The sequence below is a fragment of the Perca fluviatilis genome, chromosome 17 (genome assembly GCF_010015445.1).
Source record: "Perca fluviatilis chromosome 17, GENO_Pfluv_1.0, whole genome shotgun sequence".
Taxonomy (NCBI): Eukaryota; Metazoa; Chordata; class Actinopteri; order Perciformes; family Percidae; genus Perca; species Perca fluviatilis.
In genome coordinates, this window is record NC_053128.1 from 5,532,166 (window position 1) to 5,557,976 (window position 25,811).

At 41.8% G+C, this 25,811-nt stretch overlaps 1 protein-coding gene across 1 annotated transcript; it reads right to left on the reverse strand.

The window, feature by feature from the left end:
- Positions 1 to 219: 219 nt before the first annotated feature.
- On the reverse strand, positions 220 to 25,811 carry LOC120545938. The gene is made up of 10 exons (XM_039780626.1): positions 25,783 to 25,811; positions 7,632 to 7,713; positions 7,442 to 7,527; positions 7,263 to 7,350; positions 6,504 to 6,552; positions 6,263 to 6,353; positions 5,562 to 5,662; positions 4,353 to 4,437; positions 3,996 to 4,100; positions 220 to 346 (listed from the first exon to the last, which is right to left on the reverse strand). The coding sequence occupies exons 2-10, from the start codon at positions 7,669 to 7,671 to the stop codon at positions 248 to 250; spliced, it is 744 nt and encodes a 247-aa protein (XP_039636560.1). The 5' UTR covers positions 7,672 to 7,713; positions 25,783 to 25,811; the 3' UTR covers positions 220 to 247.

Consider the following 25,811-nt stretch of genomic DNA (forward strand, 5'->3'; position numbering starts at 1 on the left):
CTTTAGGAAGTGGAATCAGAGCACATCATGAAGGACAGTATCAGTCAAATTATGCTTTTCTTTTACAGTAATAAAACTCTAAAGAAAAGCATAATTTGACTGATCAGCCGTTGAAAACTCAACAATAGAAGATTTCAACAGTATTCTTTTGTAATATATATTTTTATTGAAGGAAAATGTAATACATAAAGCGTAATCCCTTAAGAAATGTCCCCCCTATCTATCTATCTATCTGTCTATCTTACATTCATCTGAACTGCTGCATGATGGACAGAAGATGTTCGCTGCGTTTCTGGATGCTTTCATGCTCCTCCTTCAGTCTTTCCTGCTCATGTGACAACTCCTCCTGAGAACCCATCAGACAGACAGACAGAAAGAGTTCATTTAAATGAAATGCTCCCATATTGGTGATAGGGGCCACTGCCAGTACAGCTCTGCCAGAGCTGACGTGAGGAGAGACATCAAAACTGCCAAGTGCCAAGGAGGCCTACAAATGAAAAATTGAGGACTACTTGATCAGGAACACAGTGTGATGTGTGCTCAGGCAGGTGAACCCGAAGAAAGCTGCTGGTCGTGATGGACTACTCAGAAAAGTACTTAAAGCATGTGCTGACCAGCTCTTAGGGGGTCTTCACTAAAATCTTTAAGCCATCATCATCCCTGGGTCCAACCATCGCTAGTCTGAAGGACTACATAGTGCTTTCCATTTGTACTCGGAAGTAGGATTTTCTGAGGTCAAAGTTGCAAACACGCCCCCTGAACTCTGATTTTTGAGACAACCTCTGAGTACCCTAAGGTCAAAATCCAACATGGATGTCCTGTAGTTGTAGCTGTAGTAACCAGAGGTGGAAAAAGTAGTAAAATATTGTACTAAGTAAAAGTACCAATACTTTGATGAAATATTACTCAAGTACAAGTGAAATTACCTATCTGAACAATTATTCAAGTAAAAGTAATAAGTAGTTAATTTAAAATGTACTTTAAGTAAAAGTTACATTAAAAAAAACTGTAAAATGGGGCGGGGGATCTCTCCCATGTATTGAAAATAGGACAAGTGGTCTTAAATCCCAAACTATTTTGTTATTAATTAAAGAAAAATCTATACAAATGTATAAACATCTATACAAATGTATACACCTGTAATAACAACATATGTCACACATGACATTTAAGACCCTTAGAAAGATATAATGTGCAGTTTTAGTTCAGACCATCCCATAAAACGTTTTCAAACAATCAATTCAAAGTACATTGTTGGTTATGAGTGCCATCCTTTTGTTTTTTTATATAAATTTCATAAAGCACAATTCTTGCTAACAGAGTTTCCTGAATAATGATAGTACCATTAAAAGAGTTTAAGATACATATTAGTAGACAGCAGTTTGTAGTCTGAGATGCATCAGATGCCTACTCTCATACTGCAGTCTTAGTGCCACCACTGAGAAAACACAGCACTCAATGAATCCTCCATAGAAATGTATGGGGTTAGTTTGTAACATAAGTATGGCAGTTGTCTATACATATCCCTTCCGCAGTCAAAAGTTGACATGTGAATACATCTGCCAATCATGTGGTGTGTTGTGAATATATCGTGCCAATCATGTGTTGTGATCTTGCCGCTGAAGCGAGGTTGGTATTGTGAAGCCTTGTGCACGTGCAGTTGTGGCCAAAATAGTAGTGATGGTCAAATGAAGCTTCGTGAACCACTGTCTTTGTTTTCTGAGCTCACTAGATGGCACTCTCTTTTCAAAGAAAAAGGTTAAAGGAATGGCATTTCAGTGTGTTTTCAACCTTTTGTTAAACAGCGAGCACCATCTAGTGATCCGGTCTGGATTCCCCTGTGTTTCCTGTGTGTTTCCCTGTCTGTCTTTCCCTGTGTCTCCTCCCCTGTGTTTGGTGTTTTTAGCAACAGGAGCAACATTAGGCTAACTAATGCTGCCCTCCATCAAGGGTAGATACAATTAGAGAGAGCTAACATATATTGCTGAATGTTTGATTTAAAGGACAAATCCGGTGCAAAATGAACCTAATTACACGTGTACCAAGTTGACCGTTCTCTTGGATTTGTTTTCATGCTAATCGAATGTGACCAGTTTTAGCGCAAACCGCTGATTAGCTTATAACGCTAGTCGTTGGGGCACGGGTAAAGTAAAAAGAAATCGCTATTTCTATACCACTAACAAGGCTCAAAATAGCACCACACTTCCACAGTAGCATAATGAGGGTCCCTACATGTAAACCAAAGCATTGACAACTTTTTAAGTGTACAAACAGTTTATTAAAAAGATAGTTTAGAAAGACAGTACCGTTCACATATACAGGCGGGCACCATCTTGGGAAAACAGCCACGACCAGTTGAACGATGAACGTGCTTGAGTTATGTTACTGGTTACTGGTTGCACGCTGTTCTCAGAGAACGGTCGACTCGGTACACGTTATTAACCCCTAGGTTCATTTTGCCCCGGATTTGTCCTTTAATAAAACAAGATTATAACTACCAACTGCCTAACTATTCTACCCCGATGCCGCCATTCAGGCTTGTCAAGACGGCCGCCATCTTAAATCAGGAATTCCAGGGGGTCTGACAGTAGCGGGCGAAGGCGGTATCTAACGTTACTGTGAATATTTACCCAGCCAGCAATTGCGGATTGGTGCAGGCTGAAGCCCAAGCATACCTCTAGCTAAGGCTCAAAACACACCAACTAGATAGCATAGAGTCAGACATAATTTTTTTAATGAATGGAGAAACGTTAACGTTAAAAATATCGCTGCCATAACGTTGGCAGATTGCAGGCCGTAATGGTAATGTTAACGTTAGCTATTTAACGTTAACTCTAAAGTCGATTTTTCACCTTGTTTCAGGTGAACATCAGAGTAAGATTTAAGATGGGGAATCCACTGAACCCACAAAACTTGACTTTAATGGCCGACATGGCACCTCTGTTAATACAAATTTTTTTTTCGAGTATTCCCGAACGTTAATTATTTGTCGTTCCATGTGTGTTAACATTCTGTCTGGCGTGCTTCGCTTGCTAGCAAGCACTGATAGTGTACAATGGGATATTGACGTAGTACATGTAGCCTATGTAACGCAATACATTCTTTATATTTGCTTGTGCAGATGCTGTAAATATGTACACCAAAGCCTGAAGACAATGTTCTGATTTATTTTCCAAAGGTATGTTTTAATGAAGTGCTGTAACTTTATGCACTTAGGCTACAGTTATGCCATTCTATATGAGAAATTTAAAAGTTATGATTCAGATGATGGTTTTGTATGCATTTTCTATTGCTGAAATTGCCGTGATTGGCAGAGAAGCTGTATACTTTTGATCCGATGCTGTAAATGTATACAACAAAGCCTGAAGACAATGTTCTGATTTATTTTCCAGGGGAAAAATAAAGAAAGAAGAAAAATTCAACATTTCGCCTCTGTTCCCCTGATGCTTGACCATCGTTACACAAGCCCTGTCCGTGGCATAAGTGTTTAAAATGTTATATTCAGAGGTGTGTTTATATAGGCAGGCTTTTGAACCTTACATCTGTATCTCTTGGTGTTGCAGTAGAAATTAAACCGTGGCAACCAGCACAATAATGGGAAAATTTCAGAGCACCCTTTCTGGAAAGTCAAGCAACCCCTTTAACACTAGCAAAATAAAATCTCTGGTGCCACCACTGGGGGTAGTGATGGTCAAATGAAGCTTCACGAACCACTGTCTTTATTTTCTGAGCTCACTAGATGGCGCTCTCTGTTCAAAGAAAAAGGTTAAAGGAATGGCATTTCAGTGTGTTTTCAACCCTTTGTTAAACAGCGAGCGCCATCTAGTGAGCTCAGAAAATAAAGACAGTGGTTCACGGAGCTTCATTTGACCATCACTAGCTGGGGGACGTGGTGGGCAGGTTACTCCCACTTAATAAATCTTCCTAAGGACCTTTGTGTACAGCAAGGAAATGGAAAAAAGCTATTGTGAATTGTTGTTTGTGTGTTTACTGACTCTGAGTCTGCAGAGCTCCTTCCTCTCTTGGTCGTTCTCCTCGGCTCGCGCTCGCAGCCACGCCTCATTTTGAGAGCGATGTCTGTCCAGCATCTCCCGCAGCTCCTAACACACACACACACACACACACACACACACACACACACACACACACACACACACACACACACACACACACACACACACACACACACACACAGCATGCCCAAAAGCATTTTACAATGCTAACTTGTAAGCATTAGCATGTTAACATGATAACATTCTTAAGATAGTGTTAGAATTACAGTTAATTTATTAAATTAGATATATTAGACTGTGTTTTAATTGGTTGAGATTTGATTGGAGGAAGTGATGAACCTGTTGCTGTTGTTGTCTATAGGCTTCATGAGCTTCTTTCTCTCTTTGCAGAGCAGCAGCAGCTTGAGAAACCTCTGACTTTTCTCTAGAAAAAATAAATTCAGACATAAAATAATCCATACATTATTCAGATATTCAGAGTGTCAATAATGAGTCAACCAGATGATCTCCTCAAAGTGACCCAAACTATATCAGTTTTCTACTGAAGTTACATCTGTGTGAAACATTTTTCAATCAATCAATCAATCAATCAATCAATCAATCAATCAATCAATCAATCAATCAATCAATCAATCAATCAATGTGGTGTGATATTAACCCTTCTTTAGTCAGTTAAAACCAAGCCAGTCAACACGGGCTGATCACTGGTCCTGAAAATTCAGATACGATCTGGGTCACAACCCAGTAGCAATGCATACTAACTTCCTCACAAGCTGGAAATGGGTGGAGGGTCATATTCAGCAAACATGTAACATTGTCGCATACTTCAGTCCAGCAGTACACCACTAGAACCAGTGTTTTGTATTATATAGAAGACTCTCTGCAGCCTGTGGTTGTTGTGCTGCAAATTTGAGCAGGAGAGCGTGGCAATGCTGTGGATGACACAATTAAATAAAACATTTTCATGCGTTAATGTTCTAACGATGGGTTTTCACAGACAACTTTTTTCAACTGCATTGGCTCTGCAAAAGATGACTTGGAGTCAATTTTGGAGAAGGGGCAGAGCGGTGAACATTCGGGCATTTTTGCCACTGTTGGCAGACTTTGATCATACCGCTGTTCAACCCCATAGGGAATGAATTTAACCGCTCAGCTCTGCCATTATTAAAGTTCCCTGTGAAAACCCACTGTAAAGCACAGTGAGACACAAACCTATGTATGTTGACCTGTGCTTTTTTTTTTTAAATCTTGCCATTTTTAGTGTGTAGCTTTCTAGGTTGAAGTTTGCTGTTATTTCCCATAGCGAAGGGATTTGGGAACGGCAACAGACAGAGAGCGGACATCCTGCAATTGAGCCATGCGCTGGATGTCAGGCTTTATCCTGGAAATACTTCCGTTGATCCAGACTAACCGCCTCAACATGGAACCGCGCGGTTCGGCTCTTTAATGATTCTCCTATACTTATTTTTACTTGTATTATTATGTATTGTGTATTGTGTATTGTGTATTGTGTATTATGTAAATGTAAAACAAACTAAACAACCGTACCGAACCACTTTCTGGAACTCCTGGTCCAGCAGAGTAAAGGCTGTCTGGATCGTTTTCATTGCCTGATCTCGAACTGCACTGAAGTCTCTGTGGACAAACACCTGCAAGAGGAAACATCATATTATGCTACCTGTGTTACAATTAGTGTAAGCAGACAGTATATGAACTATTAAGACCACTGCCACAACTACTACTACTGCTACAGTTACTATATTGCTACTGCTACATCTACTACTGCAATTACCACAAGTAGCGCTACTAATGCTGCTGGTACTACTGCTGCTATTGCTTCAACTACTACTACTACTACTGATACTACTACTACTGTCCCACTGCTCCACATACTGCTACTATTACTACTACCACCACAACTACCAAAACTATTTCTGCTAGAACTTAGTGTTGCCAACTCTTTTTCAATGAAAGTAGCTAGCATTAGTTCCTAAAGTTGCCAGATTATGGCATACATTAATTTGCATAATGGTGACATCTTCGTGCATAATTTGCATTATCTTAGTGGCAGTGTCGGCTGACTGCCTGCTAAACGAAGCAACAGTGGGAGAGGGTTAGTTACTGCTACTACTGCCACAAGTGCTGCTGCTAAAACTGCTACACAGTGTGTGTGTGTGTGTGTGTGTGTGTGTGTGTGTGTGTGTGTGTGTGTGTGTGTGTGTGTGTGTGTGTGCGTGTGACGTCCTTACCTGTGCATAAGCTGCTGTGTTCCTGGACTGGTTGAACAGATCAGACTCGCTCAGCTCATAGCGGACATTGGGAACCTTTGTGGGAGTGAAGCTGTTAAGGGTCAAAACCAAAATGAAACCAAATTGTTAAAGCTGAGAGACGAGACTCAAACAGAGCATGACATTAGGCTGGAACTGCAGGCAGACAGACACTGCACACACAAAAGAAACAGAAACACAGTTGTGTATAGCAGCTGCTGACCTGTGGCTGACGACCTGTAGACCAAACTCTGACAGGATCTCCTTCATCACTGTGGAGAAAAACTACTTCAACACCATGAATGGCTTTAAGGTGAGACGGTCTGAAAGTGAAAGTGTGTTCCTTCCATTTGTACTAGTCTAGTACACAAAATCTATTGAAAAGATTACCTTAAAAAAACATGTGATTGTTCTTTTAAGTACTTGTATTGACAATAAAATCTGCGAATGTGAATAGACAGGCAGGCAATGCTTTGTGAGCTCAATGCGTGGTAACCATAGGGATTCTGTGCACTACTGTATCCCTGCCGGTACAACTGAATTACATTAGTTGACTGTGGTATTATATATCCCTAATCACAGGTCGATTTATAAGAATTAGTGATAATCCTAGTCTTTGCTTGCCACAAACTGTGATATGATAGCTAAAGTTAGCTTTAAATTAGTAAAGTCATAGTTCTATAGTTTAATTTAAGTTCAAACTACACATAAGGTTACCCAATACATACTTGTGCAGATGCTCTGACATGCAAATCCCTATTTTTATTAACAGAATTAAATATTTTAGAGAACTCACAAACAGCAAGAGTTCCTTGTTCATTGATTTGCACTATGCCTCAAGACAATTCAACTCTTGCAACAGGCAGGTGTGTGCATGTGACAAGCAAAAATGAATTTAGATTGTTGCTGCTATAAACACTGCAGCTTCAGGCCCTAATATATAAGTATAAGTATATTAATAAAATAAACATGAATAATGTACCTGGTTGTCTCTCTGAGGGGTTAATTAGTTTCATCACCTTCAGGTCATTAAACTCCTGCTCTTCATTCTTTCCTCCAAATACATACAGCTGTCAAACAGAAAAGTTAGATTTTATATTATAAGCCATGACAATAATATACATAAATTATAAATTTTAAAATATTTAGCGGCACCCTGACATGGCTGTGGAGGATGAAGGCAGTGTGTCCGTGTCGTCGGGCCGGAGGAATTCCAACGTACAGAGGAACCTTCCATTTCATCTTAGCTGAAGAGACATAATGTGAAGTAATTGAAGAACATATCTCAATCTTTTGAATTTCAAATAATTTATATTCACGTTTGTCAGTTAATCTGCAGCGTTTCACTCACAAATACTGAGTTTATGGATTTCTTTAGAAGATGTCAACATGCCGTCCTCATTTGTTGTTTTGCCACCAAACAGGTAGATATCCTCCATTAAAAATAAAGAAAATTACATTATAATCAAAACAGCAACGAACAATGGAGAAATTATCCATGGATGGTATAACATATTTTTTTTACGTTTTACTTTTCTACTTCTATTACATCTCCTTTACTTTCCTTTTATATTCTTTAGTAATAGTACAGTATATGCACTTTACATCTTTAACCCATAAGAGACCCACATTGACACAGGTGTCACAAACTCTTTAAATTATCTGGAAAGTTTCTCATTCAGCTTTATCCTTGATTTTAACTCATGAAGCCCCTAAGTGACACTGATAGAACATCTTGGTAGCGGTCATGTGACAGTTTGTCAATTTGTGTTCCCATGACAACATTTCCAAGATGGCTGTGTGCATGGTCAACAGATATGACAGAACTAGCTAATTTTTAAAAGAATGCATGGTCAACAGATATGACAGAACTAGCTAATTTTTAAAAGCATGCAGGTCAACAGATATGACAGAACTAGTTAATTTGTAAAAGCATTTTTTTGTTTCTAAGGTAAGTTTCTAATGCTTACATCACAAGTCATATATTACTGAGGAACATTAAGGCCAGGACTATCATAAATGCATTGGGCGTAGCATGACCAGGGAACTAATTTCTAGGTTTTTTTCAGGGTTGGCACTTCTTTTTTTTTTTTTCTTTTTTTTTTACATTTATTAAAGCAAGATCCTTGACAAGGCGTCTCACACAAAATGGTACAGAAACAAGTTGTATTGACATGCACTTATATACCCACTAATCAACATGCTACTACTGTAGAGGTTTGAAATCTTGAGATATGCGATGGCTTACGCTGATAACTATCTAACATTGTTCCAAGCGGCTAATCCCATTTGCGATGTCCATTGCAACCAAGGGGGTAAGCTTCTCTTCAGAACTCGAGCCATCTATGGCGCCATTTTGTTGCTACCTGGCCATCACCTCCTGTTAGCATTCCGCTGACCGCCATCTTTTTTTTACGTCACTTGACTGCGAATAACTTTACATCTGAAGCGTTTAAAGACTTTATTTGTCCGTTGTTTATTTCTAAAGAAACATGACAATGTATAAAAGGCTCCATTACCTTGTACCTCACGTTATGGCTCCGTAGCAGACGTTTTTGTGAAAATTGATGATTGTGTCACATAGTAGAGGAATTACCGTATAGTACAGGATAAGCTTGCAGGCAGTTTGGCTTACATGAGCTGTTTAGGATTAATTACTAATGTTAACTAGCATTTTCGTTAGCAATAATTAGCCTGTGCCTATGTTATCTCCTTACATATACCTACACTCTCTGTCTCTGTAAGATTGGGAATGATTGAGATTTCTCTTGGCGCAGCTACCAGAAGACTTCCAACTTTCAGACACGTTGCTCACGTCACATTCTCTCAGTTGGAGGCTGCACAGTAAAGCTGGCCATCACCGGAAAAGTGCTTCTAATAGCCTTCACTGGTCTCCGTCCAGAGCAACGGGGTCTGTTGGTCCATTATATACTGTCCATGATTGCAACCCAGCAACACAGTCCAATAAATCCACTTTGGAAACGTTGTTGAAATAAAAGATGAAATCTCCGGTTTTTATTCCTTGGTCCTTGAATAAAGGAGTCTGTTTCCAATGATGTTGCCATTTCTATGTGGACTGCACGACAAGCTAGGCAGGTAAATATCACCCCATATCTTTTTACAGATGATCTTCCACGTTTAATGTTGAATGGCCCAAATAGATCTACTCCAGTTCTGGTGAAGGGTGGCTAATCTGGTACTCTGTTTCTTGGTAAATTAGGTTCTTAGGCAGAATCATCGGGTGCTTGGCTTCGGCTGACATAGATGCTCGACTGAGCCTCCCTCCAACACGAAGAATTCCCTCTTTAAGTTGTGGATTCAGTCTGAAGATTCGACTACTCTTCTTGATGGAGTCCTTTCTCCGAAGAGCAGATATCTCTTCCTGGAACATACCTTGCTGACAATGACTGATGATATCCATCTCAGCTTGTTGCAGATTATCCACGGTTAGGTAAGTCTGTTTGAGACTTTTTTTGTAGCTCAACATCTCCCTGTTCACCCGTTGTTGATCACTGTGCAATCCATTCATCTCCTTTCTCTTCCTTGATAGGTTTACCAGGGTTCCCTTGAGTCGTGTGAGCCACGCCACAGCCTTCTTGAGGCGTATCCAAGAAGAATAGTATCAACTTAGTTGTTGCATTGCATCAGTGCTTTCTTCTGCTGTTGTAGCATTGACAAGTATGCCTTTCTTGACCTCAGGATCTTCAGCCGTGAGCTCCTCTAGGTGATCATGCTTGTCTGGCCATTCCCTTTCAGGTTTACTGAGGAAGACAGGCCCAGCAATCCAAACTTCGTTCTTCATGAAGACACTCACCTTTTGTCCCCTGGAGGCGCAATCAGCAGGATTCAACTGAGTGCTGACGTAGCTGCATTGCTGCACTTTTGATGCTTGCAGAATTAGGGCAATCCTGTTCGCCACAAATGTCTTAAATCTAATGTTCTCATTTGCTAAGTACTTGAGTACGGCAGTAGTGTCCGTCCAAAACCTGGAATCAGACAGTGGCAACTGTAGTTCTTTCTTCAGCATGACATCCACCTTCACAGCTAAGGCAGCCGCCGTCAGCTCCATCCGCGGGATAGTTGGTGGTTTGAGAGGGGCAACCCTTGCCTTTCCCAAGACAAATGAGCAGAAAATTTGGTTGCTACTGTTCTTCTGGACTAAGTAAGTAAAAGTACCGTAGCCTGTTTCGCACGCGTCACAAAAGTGATGCAGCCGAGCTTGCACTGTTTTTCCAAACTCAGGTGGCTTAAAACACCGATCCACTCCAAAGTCAGTGAGCTGTTGAAGTTCCTAAGTCCACTCTGTCCATTGTTGTGCGAGATGTTCCAGCACAGTGTCATCCCAGCCTGTTCTTAGTCTACACAATTCTTGCAGGATGTTTCTAGCAGGCAGTGTGACTGGCGACAACATTCCCAGTAGGTCGTAGACTGAACTCATCGTGGACAGGATTCCTCTCCAGGGGCCTCATGTATAAAAGACTGCGCAGCTTTCATACCAGAAGATGGCGTATGGCCAAAACTTGAAAAGTACTTACGCACAGAAATATTCACATGTATAAAACCGGTCGTACGCCAGGTCCTGCGCACCTTTCCTTTATACATGACAATCCACGTGAAATTGAGCGCACATTAATGAGTGACTGACCCCGCCTTGCCTCCTCCCATAAATGAATATGGAAATTACTATAAATGCGCCCCCGGCGTCATTCTTTGTCCAATCACAACGGGTTATCCCGCTGCAGACCAAAAAAAAAAAGAAAAACTTCACTGACTGAGGCTGAGGTGCTGAGGTGGAGGCGAGAAAAAAATGTTCTGTTTGGAGGTTTGTCATCTTGGATAAGCAATAAAAGAAAATGCCCAGAATGGCAAATGGTAACCGGGCAGTGAATGCACCGAACCATGGCAGAATAATAAAAAAATAAAGTCTAATGTCAAAATGGAAAGCCAAAGAATAGTGGCAGCGCCACACCACTTACAGAACAACATACATCTCAGTGTCCAGCCAGTGTCAGTCCAAATTACGCATAATAAGCAGTTTGAACTCACTGATGTAATGCCATTTATTTTATTTATTAAAGGGGTGATAGAATGCAAAACTGATTTTACCTTGTCATAGTTGAATAATGACAGTTTAGTGGGTAACTAGGACATACATAGAACCTCTAAATCCCATTGACACCTCTTTTCTCTGCAAATCTCACTATTTGAAACTGCCTCTGAAAACGGGCGAATCTCAACAAGCCTCATAGTTGACGTCAAGTATTGCGGCTCCTCCTCATTTGGCTCTAGTCTGTGTTTGTCACGCCCCAACATTTGCATAGGCTACACAACTGACCTGAGATCAGTTAGTCTTCTGAATCTAGGTCGTGCAGATCTCAGAAATTGTATACATTGTTCATATGCTATTTTACCATTAAATTCACTTCTGAAACTTTTTTATGCGAGAAATCAACTATGTAAAGCTCAAATATGGGCCGCTTTACGAAAATGGATGGCTAATTGCAAATTCTAAGAGGAGGCTAGCTAGCTCTCATTGATAGAGCTACATCCAGCAGCAGGCTCTTCAATGGGACTCACGGACAAGTGGCGTTTATTTCCCCAATCGTTTGTTTAAATAACTCAACACATTATAATTACACACATTAAAAGATTAACTGAAACCGGTGGTAAGAGATTGGTGGCGTATCAAGCTCGCTGACCGCGCTCTCACTCACATACACCAGGCATTTAGCTAGCAGGAAGAGGGAAGTTGCAGTCCCTGGAGCTCTGTCAGGGCAGGGGCATTTAGCCCACGAGATGGTGACTTTGCGCGGGAATGGAGTGCAGTGGGCTGCCAGTCGTGACGGAGCTCCAAGTACCTCACAGCAGGCCGGGGTCTGTGAAGGAAGGCAGGCCGGGCGGCGAGGCAGCAACAAAGGCAGCACCCGCACTGAACTCCGACACACAGTCCGACAAAATTTGCAATTAGCCATCTATTTTCGTAAAGCGGCCCATATTTGAGCTTTACATAGTTGATTTCTCGCATAAAAAAGTTTCAGAAGTGAATTTTTTAATGGAATAGCCCGATAAACAATGTATAACTTTGCAGTGTCTGAAATATGAGAGTCTCCCATGTGTTTCTATGTAGTTTGCTCAAACCAATCAGCACGTAGCTCATTCGGAATATTCATGAGCATACCATATTTGGAAGAAAAGCTCTTGTTCCAAATAGAGCCATATTCACAGGGTAGTTAAGGGCCTAAAAAAATAGCATTCGGGCAATTTTCAGCCCAACCAATGTTACATAACCTATTAGGAGACCTTAAGGAACAGTGTAAAATACCCTATATAATCATTCTATCACCCCTTTAAGTGTTAGTAGCTCAGGGAAACTGAGTCCAGCGCGAGGGAGACCTGACTCAGAGGAGGAGATGTTAGTGAGGCCAGCGTCTCCACGGCAGGTGACGTGCGCACAGATCCGCTGTGCCAAACATGGATGAAATTATGAAATAGTAAATAGGACTACAGTAACAGAAATATGTGCAGAATTAATACAGTCAAGACGGCCCATTGTTTGGTGGACCGGGTACACCTTGTTCACTTTATAGCCTACAAATCATCCACGGGATTAATGACGCATCACATGAGTTAGTCCCCCTGACACAGCGTTTGTTCCTGGGGAGATGGATCCGTGCGTCCCGCCTCCTGTGCGCCATGGATGTCTGAGCCTCAGCAACTAAAGACTCACAGACACTACTGCATTTTCCGTGTAACTCGCGAGTAAGATATTTCATCTATGGGAAATACAGAGGATGACTGAAAGTATTTCAAGTATTAAATAATTTTCTGTCCTCATGTTTAACAGAGATTAAGTAGCCTGCGAATTAAACAGTTGTGTGAAAGATGTGAAACATTATCCACATAAATGATCAAACTTTTATGGAGTATCAGCGGATATAATTTTTTTTTTTTTAATAGACAACGTTACAGACGTATGCCAGTAACTGTAGTGGAAACTTTATTTTGTAATGTTTAGTGAGCACTTTTCAGTTAGAATTCGCTACGTTACAGAGCCAGAAAAGACTTTGCGGACGGCCCGCACATTCTCACGTCAAGTACATTTTTTATACATCACAAAGTGACTGTGAAAACCAGCGTACGCAAGCTTTTCGTGCGTACGCAACGTTTATACATGAGGCCCCTGGTGAGGGGCTTTTGCTCTATGTGCACGTGGAACTTGAACTGATCTGACCGGATACACCACTGTACTCCCAAAGCTCTCTTGATGGCGAGTGAATCCTGGTCAAGATCGAGATCTTTGACTTCTGTTGCCCGGTCCTCCAGTGGAATGTTTAACAACACATTTTGATTGTTCGTTGTCCATTTTTTCAGTCTAAAACCTCCTGTTTGACAGATGGCCTTCAAGTCTTGGAGTATTCTGACTGCTTCTTGCTCAGTGGCAACTGATCTCAAACAATCGTCTACATAAAAATGATGTAAGACTGTATCCACTACTGCTGCACCAAACATATTCTTGTCGTCCTCGGCACACCTTCTCAATGCATAACTCGCGCAGGTTGGTGAGGAGGTGGCTCCGAATAAGTGTACCTCCATTCTGTACTCTTGCAGCTCTTTTGAGGTGTCGCTGTCCGCCACCACAAAAACCTGAGGAGGTCAGCATCTTCTGGTGGGACTTTGACCTGGTGGAACATCGCTTCCACATCCGCCATGACTGCGACTCGCTCTTGACGGAATCTAGTCAAGACACCAACCAGACTGCTTGTCATGTCAGGCCCTTGCAGTAATTGTTCATTGAGTGTGGTTCCTTGATATGAAGAGCCACAGTTGAATACCACTCGCATTTTATGCTTCTTAGGGTGGTATACACAGTGATGCGGAATAAACCATACCTTTCCATCACTCCGTTTTAGTTCTTCATCTGGGACCTTTACAGCATAGCCCTTCTTTATCATATCATTCATGAAGCTGACATAGTCTTCTTTGAACGTCTGATTTCTCTGAAGCTTCTTTTTCATGTTGAGCACTCGTTGCTCTGTCATTGCTCTGTTGTTGGGCATTTTCACCTCTTTGTTCTTCAACGGCAAACCAATAGAGTAGTGGCCATTGACCAGCTTTGCCGATTTGGTGACTCTGTCCATAAACAGTTGGTCTTCCTTAGACATTTCTAACTGCTCTCCTTGAGCGTTCTCAGGAAAATCATACTTGAACTGCTGAGTCCACAAGTCTTCGAGTCGAGCCACTGAGATTCGATTCATCTGGATATGCGGGTATCCATTCTTTGTCCATCTTCTGATGTTCTCACGCAGCGGTCCGTTTACTGTCCATCCCAAAGCCACTTGTAGCACGCCCATTCCTTGACACTGCAGATTACCTCTTTTGGGTCCAAAGCCTTTGCCACATCAGTCCCAATCAGAAGACCGATGTCCGCGTTGATCGATGGAATTTGTACACCTCGCAGATGTGGCCACCTATCCACATCTTCTTGGGTTGGAATGTTCTCTTTACTTGCGGGGATAACCTCTTGTGCGAAAACACCTGTAAGCTCGATAAAGTCATCACCTTCTAGGCTACTCACTTCTAGGTCTGATACAGCTTTGCATGAGACTGTCTTTTGGTCTCCCATAGTGGTGAGTAGGATTTTCACATTTTTTCCTTGCAGGTGAAGGTTGTTCGCCAGCTTGTTAGTGCAGAAAGAGGCATTACTCCCTGGATCCATGAATGCATAACAAGTCAGCACCTTGTTGCCTTTCTTTGCCTTTACTCTCACAGGAACAATGGCGAGGACACTACCTGTACCCCCGACCCCAGTCTGAGAGCATGCTTCCCCTGCATCCACGAATCCACTGACAATGGTTTGCTCTTCCTTTGGAGGCTCCTCTTTTGGCTCCCCCTGTGAAGCCTCTTACTTTGGTAAGTCTTTAAATTTCTGCTTTATGTGTAAGAGCGTAGGATGTGTCGCTGAACATATCTGACAGCTCTTCTTTTCTTCACAGGCGTTACTCATGTGTCCTCCTATAAGACAACTGAAACAAAGTCCTTTGCTCTTAAGGAATTCAAGCTTTTCTTTGTGCAGCTTTCTTTGGAGTTTCTTGCACTGTTCCATGATATGATCTCCCTGACAGAAGATACAAGGTTTCATGAAGGCTTTGTTCATGTTAGTTCCCTTCTCCTGAACTTTCTTGTTTCCGACACCAGTGGCATCTTTCTCAGCTTTCTGTTCTTTTACTTCAGGCTAGTGTTTTGATGTTTTTCTTTCCACTTGACCTTTCAGTCTGGCGCTTTGTTTGTCCTGAGATTTCATCAAATGCAGGGTGAGCTGCCATTTCAGCCTGTGTTGATAAATGACACAACGTCTTTGAACTTTGTCCGCCGATCTTGTTTTTTCTGAATGTCTATGGCGACACTCCTGAATCTCTCTCTCAGCCTGTATGGGAGCTTTGTGATGATCGTGCGCAAGTTAGCAGCATTTTCCATCTCTTCTAAGTTCTCCAGATCTGAAATTGCATTATTGCAGTTTGTCATCAGGGCGTATGCTTCAAGTGCCTTGGTGTCATCTGCTTTAATGGCAGGCCAGTTTAAAGCCTTGTCAAGATATGCCATGCATATCTTATATTTATCACCAAAGCGTTCCTTTAGCAGTCTCTTGGCTTCAGGGTAACCCTGATCTGGATCCATATGAAAACAACTGCGCACTAAGTCATTAGGCTGCCCATTTGTTTGCTGTTCTAAATAGTAAAGCCGATCTTTGCTGTTTTCAGTCTTGCTTTCTATGCGGTGCTCAAAGGCTCTCATAAAGAGACGATATTCTAATGGATCTCCCTTGAAAACTGGAATGTTCGGTGATGGCAATGTAGATAACCTTTGCTGCTTTATTAGGCTTTCAGTGATGTCGTTTTGCATGACGGTAACCAGGTTGTCTGTGTGATTATCTGAAGTGACAGGAGCTCGTATTACGTCTGTGCCTCTTCCACTAGTGTGGCTATGCCGAATTCCACCGCTAGCTACACTTCTCTTACTGTGGCTGACATCACATTTCCTTGGCTCGGACATCGATATTTCCACTCTGCCGCCTTTGGTTCTACTTGACACATTTGAACTTTCGTATTTTCTTAACACGGCTAATTGTGCATCAGTTGCAGCGAGCCCTGCTTGCAGCTCCAACTGTTCTTTTTCAACCTTGAGCTGTAGCTCGTGCTCCTCTAAAGTCTTTTTTTCAATGTGGCTGATTTGGCTAACAGAGCAGTTCTCTCTAGTTCAACCTTTAAGCGCTCAGCACGAGCTGATGATGTTGCAGAAGTACCAGAAACAGACTTAGATTTTCTAGAGTTCCTGGATGTGACTGACACACTATCTTCAGGATGTATCTGCTCACTTGTTAGCTTCTTCTCTGCGTAGTATTGCATTCTGTATCCATGCATTCACTTCTTGCACAAATTCTTTGTGCTCGTTATTTCTTGGCTCAAACCAATCCCTTTGATCTGCGTTCAAATTCTCTATGCATTCAATCTGGCGGAGTTTGTCTTTAACGTCAGCATTTATTTTACTGAATTCCTTTATCAGTGTTTCATACTTGGCCAACAATTCCTTTGCTATGATTTCCACGTTTGCATCATCATCCATTAAAGCATACAATTCGTTCTTTTTCGCAGTAAGTTTTTCGTTTATTTTCGTTTGCAGATCATGTTCCAGTGCTTTAAGTGTTGGTTTAACCACTCGCTTTTTCTCAGTTAGGCTTACCGTGGCTTCTGTTCCTGTCTCCGTCATGATTGCTTTGATAGTCAGTCCGTTTTTTTTTTACAGGTTCCACTTGCAACAGTCACGCAGCAGCAACAACGAACTTGTTGAGACCGTTAGTAATCCACTTATCACTCACCAGCCACGAGCACAGCGCATGATCAGCTATTTTGGTGATAGACGGGCCAAATCAACCAATCAGATCAACAAAGCGGGGAGACTGACCCATTATCGTTTATTGCAAAGTATTCTTCTATCATTTCTTTTAATTGTTTTTGAATCGCTGGATCTGTAAGCATGGAAACATTCAATCTCCAGTATTTAAAGTGCCTGTCAAAGCCTAGATTTAAAGTCATTTTTACTGGGGCATGGTCAGACAGGTTAATAGGTTCTATAGTACACTCTTCCACCATATGAAGACTAATAATCACAAATCATATCGATCCTGGAATAGGACCCATGTACATTGGAAAAGAAAGTGAAGTCCCTCGTTTTGTTATTTTTAGCTCTCCAACTATCAATTAGTCCCAACTCTTCCAGCATGTATTTTGCTGTTTTAGATTTTTTTACTAGGGGGTCCATGTACCACAGGCAGTTTGTCTAATTTTGAGTTTAATACACAATTGAAGTCGCCCCCTAGAATAATTATCCCTTTAGCTTCCTTCGCCAATATGGATGATACTTCTTTAAAAAAATTAGGATCATCTTCATTTGGGGCATAAATATTCATAATGGTTAAGTTAGCCCCACCTAGTGTACCTACAATCATGATATATCTGCCCTGTTTGTCTTTCACTTCTCTCTGTACAGATAAACTGACTGTTCGACTGATCAAAATCGCTACTCCTCTTTTCCTGCTATTTGAGCAAGATGCAAAAAACACCTGCTCAACCCATTCTCTCCTCAATTTCTTATGTTCTGCATCGCTCAAGTGGGTTTCCTGTAACATAGCTAATGAGCTTTTTTTTTTTCAGCTGTCCCAATATCTTCTTTCTTTTTATCGGGTGGATAAGCCCTTTAACATTGTAACTGACAATCTCTAGATTCAACATAAGGTAACATTGTTTCCGTACAATATTTCCATCTATCCTCTTAAGGAATTCTTCCTCCTATCAAAACACCTCTCTGTGTTGCCTGGCCACTCTTGCATATCACACCTGTGTGCAGACTTTACAAACATGTCAAGGATATACAAACTGTTGAACAAAGGTAGAACAAAGATAGAACAAAATCAACATTTCAAACTTCCAAAAGCCCAGCTAGTCTCAAAAGTGTACCCAGCCCCTGCTGTATTGTAGGCAGAGAGTTGTGACTCCTAACACTCTCTGGGGAGCTGGCACGAAGTGCCCTCCAATCCACAAACCAAAGAGGAATATATGTCTCTTGGTTAGAAAGTAACTGCATCATGAGTCTCCTCACCATGGAAACAGAAAAAAAGTGGGAGAGTTTAGCACTCCCTCAAACTCTTATTTGCTCATAAATAAAATTATAGTCTTTGTACAGTGTGGTTAGCTGTTACAGGAACATCATAACGGAAGAAGTCTAGGGGCCCTATCTTGCACTCAGCGCAATTGCCTTTGTACCCCGACGCATGTATGATTCCTATTTTGCACCCGACGCACAGCAAACTTTTCCCTCCACAGACTGTTTTAGACAGAAATTAGGGAATGTATTTGCGCTCCCGGGGGCGGTTCAGCAAAAAGAGGAGGCGTGTTCAGGTGCAAACGTTCCCTGATGCTGTTTTGCAGTTTCAGAAACAATTCCGCCACTGACCAGGAAAAATCTGGTCTAAAGTCAGTGGCGCTAGTCTAAAGTCAGTAGCGCGTTATTCAGATGCTATTTTAGGGGCGCATGCTTGGCCATAATGTAGCGTGTGCACAATGCGCATTCGCTTTGCTTGTCTCATCTACACGGACGCAGCAGTTCCCATTTTTGCAAACCATACATAATAATTACAAAGAAAAATATTACTGAAAATGCGCTTCAGGTGTTTGGATAGGTCAGGAGGCACTTTACAGTACAGTCCTCAAAAAGTTGCAGCATTCTTTATGGCTTGTTGTGTTTTACACAACATTTCCATGAATCATGGATGTGTTGATGACATAAATGAGGAAATATTAGAGGACTTAAGGAGACGTGATGTTGAACTACGGTGGGATTGGACACTCCGGCGGATTCTGTACTGGGAGTGGCAATGCGCGATGTGCTCCTGGTGGAGCGGATGGACGGAGACGGAGTAGGCGGAGGAGGAAGGGGCACAACAGGTGCAGGTGGTGCGTTTGGAGGCCCACTCTCCATGGCTGCAGCAATCCTCTCCAGACTTGAGGAGATGCGCCTGAGAGACCGCAGCAACATCGCCACCCGGCTAAGATGGGCATGATGTTAGGAGCCCCCATTAGTTGTTTAAGGGACAGCTTCTACAATCTGAGCTAGTACCACCCAGTACAACCATGTTACAGTATTTTCTGAGTTCAAAGGTCGCTTGTGGTCTGCATAATGCGGTGTTAATTTAAAATAAAAAAACATAACAGCTAGAGCAGTCATTATTTTTGCAGCACAAAGCTAAGGGTTCAGTATTTCCCATTGTCATGTTGTACACTCGTGATGACGTCATCACGTTACGTGATGTCTCGTGCAAAATAACAGGTGGACCATAATTGCAGACGCAAAACGCCTCTGCTCATTAAAAGCATATCTCAAAAAAAAAAAAATGACATAGTGTAATGGGTATGACGTTGATAATTTGCGCGGGACGGGACGGTTGGATTTAGCAAAAGTGACACGCAGGACACGAACCCCGGTCTCCGCGGTGAAAGTCCTGTATTGTTTGACCCATGCACACCCAACCACGCTCCCTACGCGAAATTTTGACCTTTCATACTACTCGCTACCTTTGTCGCTCTTAATACTACGCTATCTACATATATTCAATATAAATGCAATCCATTTAGGTCAGAGTCTACGTGCTACTAACACTTTAAATGTTGCACCAGCTGTAATTGTTCTAAGTTAGACGTAAGTCACAACTTAATCTTACACCTCGTATGTGTTTTTTATTTTTGATTAATACTCCCGCTTTCATTTTCCACGAGCGGAGATACAGAGGATTTCCGAGCTGCTGGCAGCAGAATCGGTTTGATAAAGTCTGTGTTTACCATCCATTGTTTTGATTGAGAGACCCTTAAGGGTTACATATTGTACGTTTAAATTTGTATAGTCATCACTAATCATAATGCTTTGTCCTAATTTATATACCTTGCTGTTGTTTGTTGATTAACATTACCAATGTTAGCTATTTTTAGCCATAAGCCTTTTTGCTATTGCGGAGCGAAGTGTTCAAAGACAATTGGGCATGAAAGACAACAGGGTTATAACAATAATAAACACTGCATAGTGCTTTTTACTGATTGGCCATGGGAAGTGAACATAATTTTCTGCAACAATATGGTTAATGTGGAGTAATAGATGTGTAATTAAGATGAATGTTATGTCACCGTGGTGCAACCAAACAAATTTGGTAGGAAACTTATTGGTTTCAAGGTATTGTTTACTAAGGGCTTTACACCCTAACTTAAGAGAGAACTTAGACTCGCAGCTGGTGCAACAGGCTGCAGAACTGGGAAATCCTTTCATGTCAACAACCAACAACAAACGGTAAAGTGTGTGGGCTCCGACAGGACTTCATGGTGCATTCAGGTGGCCTTGTTAATGGTGCATATAACTTCACCTAGAAAACTCAAACTGTTGTTGTAAAGTACCCTTCTGCTCTCTAGTGGCTCTTATTGTGGCATTTCTGTCACTGTTGAAAAAAAGAAGTTTCAATTGAAAACTAGAACTGCAAGCAGTTATGACGGGGTCCAAGCTTCCTGGCGCCAGTTGCCCCCGACAACCCGGGGAGCGTGCAAAAGCGGGACCCAAAGCGAAACAGTGGGGAGGCTAACGTCGGGAAATATCGAGAGGTGTGAGCCGCAAGGTTATGCGGTACATTGCCGTTGCAAGTATACTAGAGCCCTAAAGGACTTTTGACAACCTCTGGCTGTCTGGTTTTATTTACTATAAAAGCTTGTAAAACATCCACCCTGTTGTCCATAGTCAATCTATGAACATCATTTCTTTTCAGGAAAGACTGGACTATTAGAATATTTGTCACTTGAATGTTAAAAAGGTTGTAGGACCATAAAGACAAATGAATAAATAAAATGGATTCATGTTCCTAATGGAACATGAATCTCACTTGATACACAGCAATGCCACACAAGCATTTGTGTTGTCTAAAACAGTTCTATATATTTGGAGTCATCCAGTGCAAAAATAAACATATTGAACATTATAACTCATATAAAGGACAAACTATTTACATTTTTTACATACAATGTATTGTTGTGGCAAAAATATGATAAATCTGGTTTTTAATTGAATTATGGGGACAAATACAACGTGTATTAATGTGAAATAGATAGGAGATGTCGATGTGTCTGCCTGATGGAAGTCACAGACTTTCTCTGTCTTACTGCTTCCAGCGGCTGCCTTCCTCAGTGCTACACAAAGACTCTCCCCCCTCGTGCAGTCTTCAGTTGCTGTGTAGCTGCTGACAATCCACAGATGGTCTGCCGTTATACAGTCGCTAATAGCCACGATGATATACCACTGAAGCAGTCGCGCTAGTTGCGTATAGTCCATCCGGTGAAAAGTTCATACCAAAAACGCCTTAAGTGTAAACATTCAAAATACAAGATCAGCAAAATGACTTCATACAGTGGAAAATCCCCAGAAAAGGTGGTCTTAGGTCTAAAAAGTAGCCAATTGAAGCTTTACACGCATGTTCTGAGAGTGATCATTGGAGCATTTTTCAGGGGGAGGATCTCTCTTTTTGGACGATATAAAGTGAAGTTAGACAAAGGAATCTTTAGCAAGCTTACCGGTACTTGCTCGGGCTTTCTTGTGTGTTGATTTTCTTTCGTGCACATTAAAGCTCTTTTTCTAATCTGATTCCCTTGACTGCTGCGTAACTCTTTTATAACTCTTAAAACTTGCACCTTAAGCGAGTAACGAGGATCATAGAGCGGTCGCAGCAAGCGGTGGAGTCCGTGCGGCTTATCTGGCCTTGAGCTGCGGACACTTCAAATTTACTTCTTCAGTATCAATCTTGGATGTAACAGTATGGATTAATTCCACAAAGACCCCAAAAAACTCTGGACTTCTAGGCTGGATACGAAACCTTCTGTAAGGGCTAGGAATACAACAAAAACATCAGCAGAAATGGGCAACTGTTAGCTTTTAGCTCCAAAAGACTGTAAGTTTCTACTAGTTAGAGTTATAAAGTTATTAAGTTATGAATCAGCCCTTTGGCGTCGTAAGGGGGAAAAAGGGCCCAAATTGGTCTACGTTGACTTTAGCACCTCCTAATGGCCGATCTTTACCAAATTTGGTACAGAGCCTCTGAGCGGCATGATGAACAAGCATCACAAGTTTCGTGTTGATAGCATTTACTTTGGCAGAGATATTGCATATGCAAATTTCCCATTTAAATGCATTAAGTTATTGGCCAAAACAAATACACGTTAATAATAGCGCCCCCTAATGGCCGATCTTTGACAAATTTGGTACAGAGCATCATAGTGGGATGTTGAACAATGATCTCAAGTTCTTTGCTGAGAACATTTAATTTGGCCGCGATATGATATATGTGTGTGGTAGCTAGCTAGGAAAATTTGTTTGGTCGTCAATTGCGCATACTTTAACGTACTCAAAATTTCGTAAGATATAAACTTTTTGTACTTGTAGTGCGCCCTAGTGGCCAATTTTCGTAACATGTGTGGGGCCTCCAGAGGGTCACAGCAAACAAGAATCTAAAGTTTCGCGTTGATAGCATAGCAAAGTTAGTGTTTTCATAGTTAGCTACACAAATTTGTTCGTGCGTAATATGCGCAATTTTTATCCTATCAAAATTCTTTTAATGTTTTGTCAAGTCGGTCTGGAGATGCTACGTACCAAGTTTTATGCAGATCGGTCGCATGGTCTAGGTGGAGATCGAAAAAGTAGGTTTTTGATAAATCGCGATTTTTCACGCATAAAACTCTGCGGAAATAAGCTATATCAGGCGATTCAGTTGGATCCAGGGAATGCGTGGATATATGGTTTTTGAATGTGCGATATACAGTTTGGGTGTTATAGGGACAAACACATTTTTTCTACTATTGCGCCACCTAGTGGTGGAAGTGGGTCAATTGTTGCGCCTGAGGTCCTTGCGGAGTCCTGAAAATGGCACCTCCCCAACATTTACGGTTTAGGCTGTAGCGGGAGTTTTACGCAGAGAAGAATAATGGAAAATAATAGGTGGTTCTTCCAGACTCGGGCTTGGACCCCTAATTAATCGAATCGTGACCTTAACATTGAGGGGGAGGGGTGAGGGAAGGGATATTCAGCTGGTAGCAATCTGCAGACAGATATCACTGCACGTTTAATAAGGTGCTCTCAATCAGCCTCCATTGCTACTGCCTGGCGACGTCCATGTAATATTTTGAATCTGCTGCAGCACGGTGCAACTCCGGCGCTGTGGCTCCGATCCTACTAGCCCGTAAATTAAGCGGTTTGTAGCTTAAAATAATAAACAATATGTCACGATTAATATAGCAGGTTTACCTTACTACCGTATATATCCGAATATAAGACGATCCGGAATATAAGATGACCCCCCCCCCCATTTTCCAGACTTACTTTTGGGAATAAAAGAGAAAAAATCTGGTTTTCAACAGAAAATAATTTTATTGGAAAATTCTAGTGATAATTCATTGGAAAAAAACTAAATTTTAACACCATTCATTAAATATTTGGATTAATTTGTCACAAAATAAAGTGCACTCATGTCAATGAGTTCAGAAATGAATGAATGAATTAATAATCTTTTCACAAAAATGCAATAATTATGTAGGCCTGTGTATGTATGTAATTGTGGTACTGTGAAGATAGATAGAAAATAACCATCTGCTTTTAATCAAACACATCTGACATTAAAGTCTTGAAACAAACCAAACTGTGGGGTTGCAATAAGAACAGCAGTGCAAATGGGCCTTTATGCTGCACATTAAACTAGGCCACCCCAAAAAAACCCCCCCCCCCCCCCCCCCCCCCCCCCCCCCCCCCCCCCAATGATGCTCCAGAAGCCTCGACCACAGAATGTCATCCTTGCTCCCGTCAAGGGCATTTGATATGCAGTATTTCTTAAATCCATGAATGATGCTCTCCTGGCTTATGGCATCCCATGCTTGGAGGATCCAAGTACAGAGCAGATGCACTGCTGGCTTCTGAAGTTTTCCAGTTGGTGTGAGTGATTGCCTGACAGGAGCCACTCATTGTACCACTTGCGCAGATTATCCTTGAATGACTTGTTGACGACTACATCCAATACCTGTAGCTGGCTTGTCATCCCCCCCGGTATGATCACAAGATCGCCGTTCATTTTCCGCAACTGAGTTTTGACGGGCTCCGTCAAGTGTCTGCGGAATGCATCCAAAACGAGCATATTTCTCTTCTTATGAAGCGCACCGCGGCGCCTGCCCCACACTACCTTGAGCCAGTCCACTACCAGGTCAGTGTCCATCCAGCCCTTTTCCTGGGCACGTACGATAATGCCAGCTGGCATTGTCTCCTTTGGCATAGTCTTGTGTTTCAAAATCACATACGGGCGAAGTTTGGTCCCATCAGCGAGACACGCCAACGTTACAGTGATTCTTTTTTTTTCATTTCCAGTAGATCGCACAATAACTGATTTGTCCCCTTTCTTGGCAACAGTGACAGATGTTGGCATGTCAAAAAACACTGGTGTTTGGTCAGCAATCCCTATCTGATCCAGGGGGTATGAGTGAGTTTTCCTCAGTTTAAGCACAAATCGCTGAAAAGACAGCAACTTCTCCTCGAAGTCTGAGGGCAGGCGCTGGGCCAGACTTGTTCTACGACACAGTGTCAGCCCTTTGCGCCGCATCATTCGTGTACACCACCCAGTGCTAGCTTTGAATTCATTTGTCGGTATGTTCAGCTCCTTGGCTAACTCCAGAGCCCTGAGCCGAATGATTTCTCTTGTGATTGGCATCGCATCCCGAAGTTTTTCTATCACACGTTCATAGATTCTATCATCAAGTTCTGCAAACTTGCCACTTTGAGATCCACGGAAAGCTTTCCTTTGGCTGTTGGTATTTTTTTGTCGTTCTTTTTGTGCTCGCCGCCTCCGAACGTTGCATTCTGTGACTCCAAATTTTTTGCCAGCCTTTCAATTATTAGATGATTCCGCCTCATTCACGACCATAAGTTTAAAGTTGGCATCATAACTGTTTCGAATGTGTTGGTTTATTTGACCAACTTTTGACGCGCTTTTCTCAAGATAATCTCTTGACCTCTCCATGGCGGCACTTTATTGTTTATTTAATTCATAACACTGTCACTACCGGTAATTACATAGCCTTTCGTGTTGGCGCCCTCTACTGTTTTCCCCCCGTGATTTTGTCTATATCGCGAATATAAGACGACCCCCCATTTTTCAGCCTATTTCTAGGACAAAAACCTTGTCTTATATTCGGGTATATACAGTATTATCACAAATGTTGTTGACCGGAGAATGAGACTTTGAAGATGATATTGCTCCAGTGCTTTCTCTTCATTGATGCCTCACTAATCTGACTGTTCACTGTGTCTGTGTCTCCGTTTGTGTGTGTGTGTGTGTGTGTGTGTGTGTGTGTGTGTGTGTGTGTGTGTGTGTGTGTGTGTGTGTGTACTTTATCATGGTGTGCAGTCAGTGTTTGTC

What these genes read in the sequence shown, in the direction of transcription:
- LOC120545938 (XM_039780626.1), bottom strand. Translation starts at nt 7,671, where the DNA reads ATGTTGACATCTTCTAAAGAAATCCATAAACTCAGTATTT. An exon ending in AATCCATAAACTCAGTATTT is followed by an intron (nt 7,528 to 7,631) that starts GTGAGTGAAACG and finishes ATGTCTCTTCAG; the next exon opens with CTAAGATGAAATGGAAGGTT. An exon ending in ACACAGCAGCTTATGCACAG is followed by an intron (nt 5,663 to 6,262) that starts GTAAGGACGTCA and finishes TTCCTCTTGCAG; the next exon opens with GTGTTTGTCCACAGAGACTT.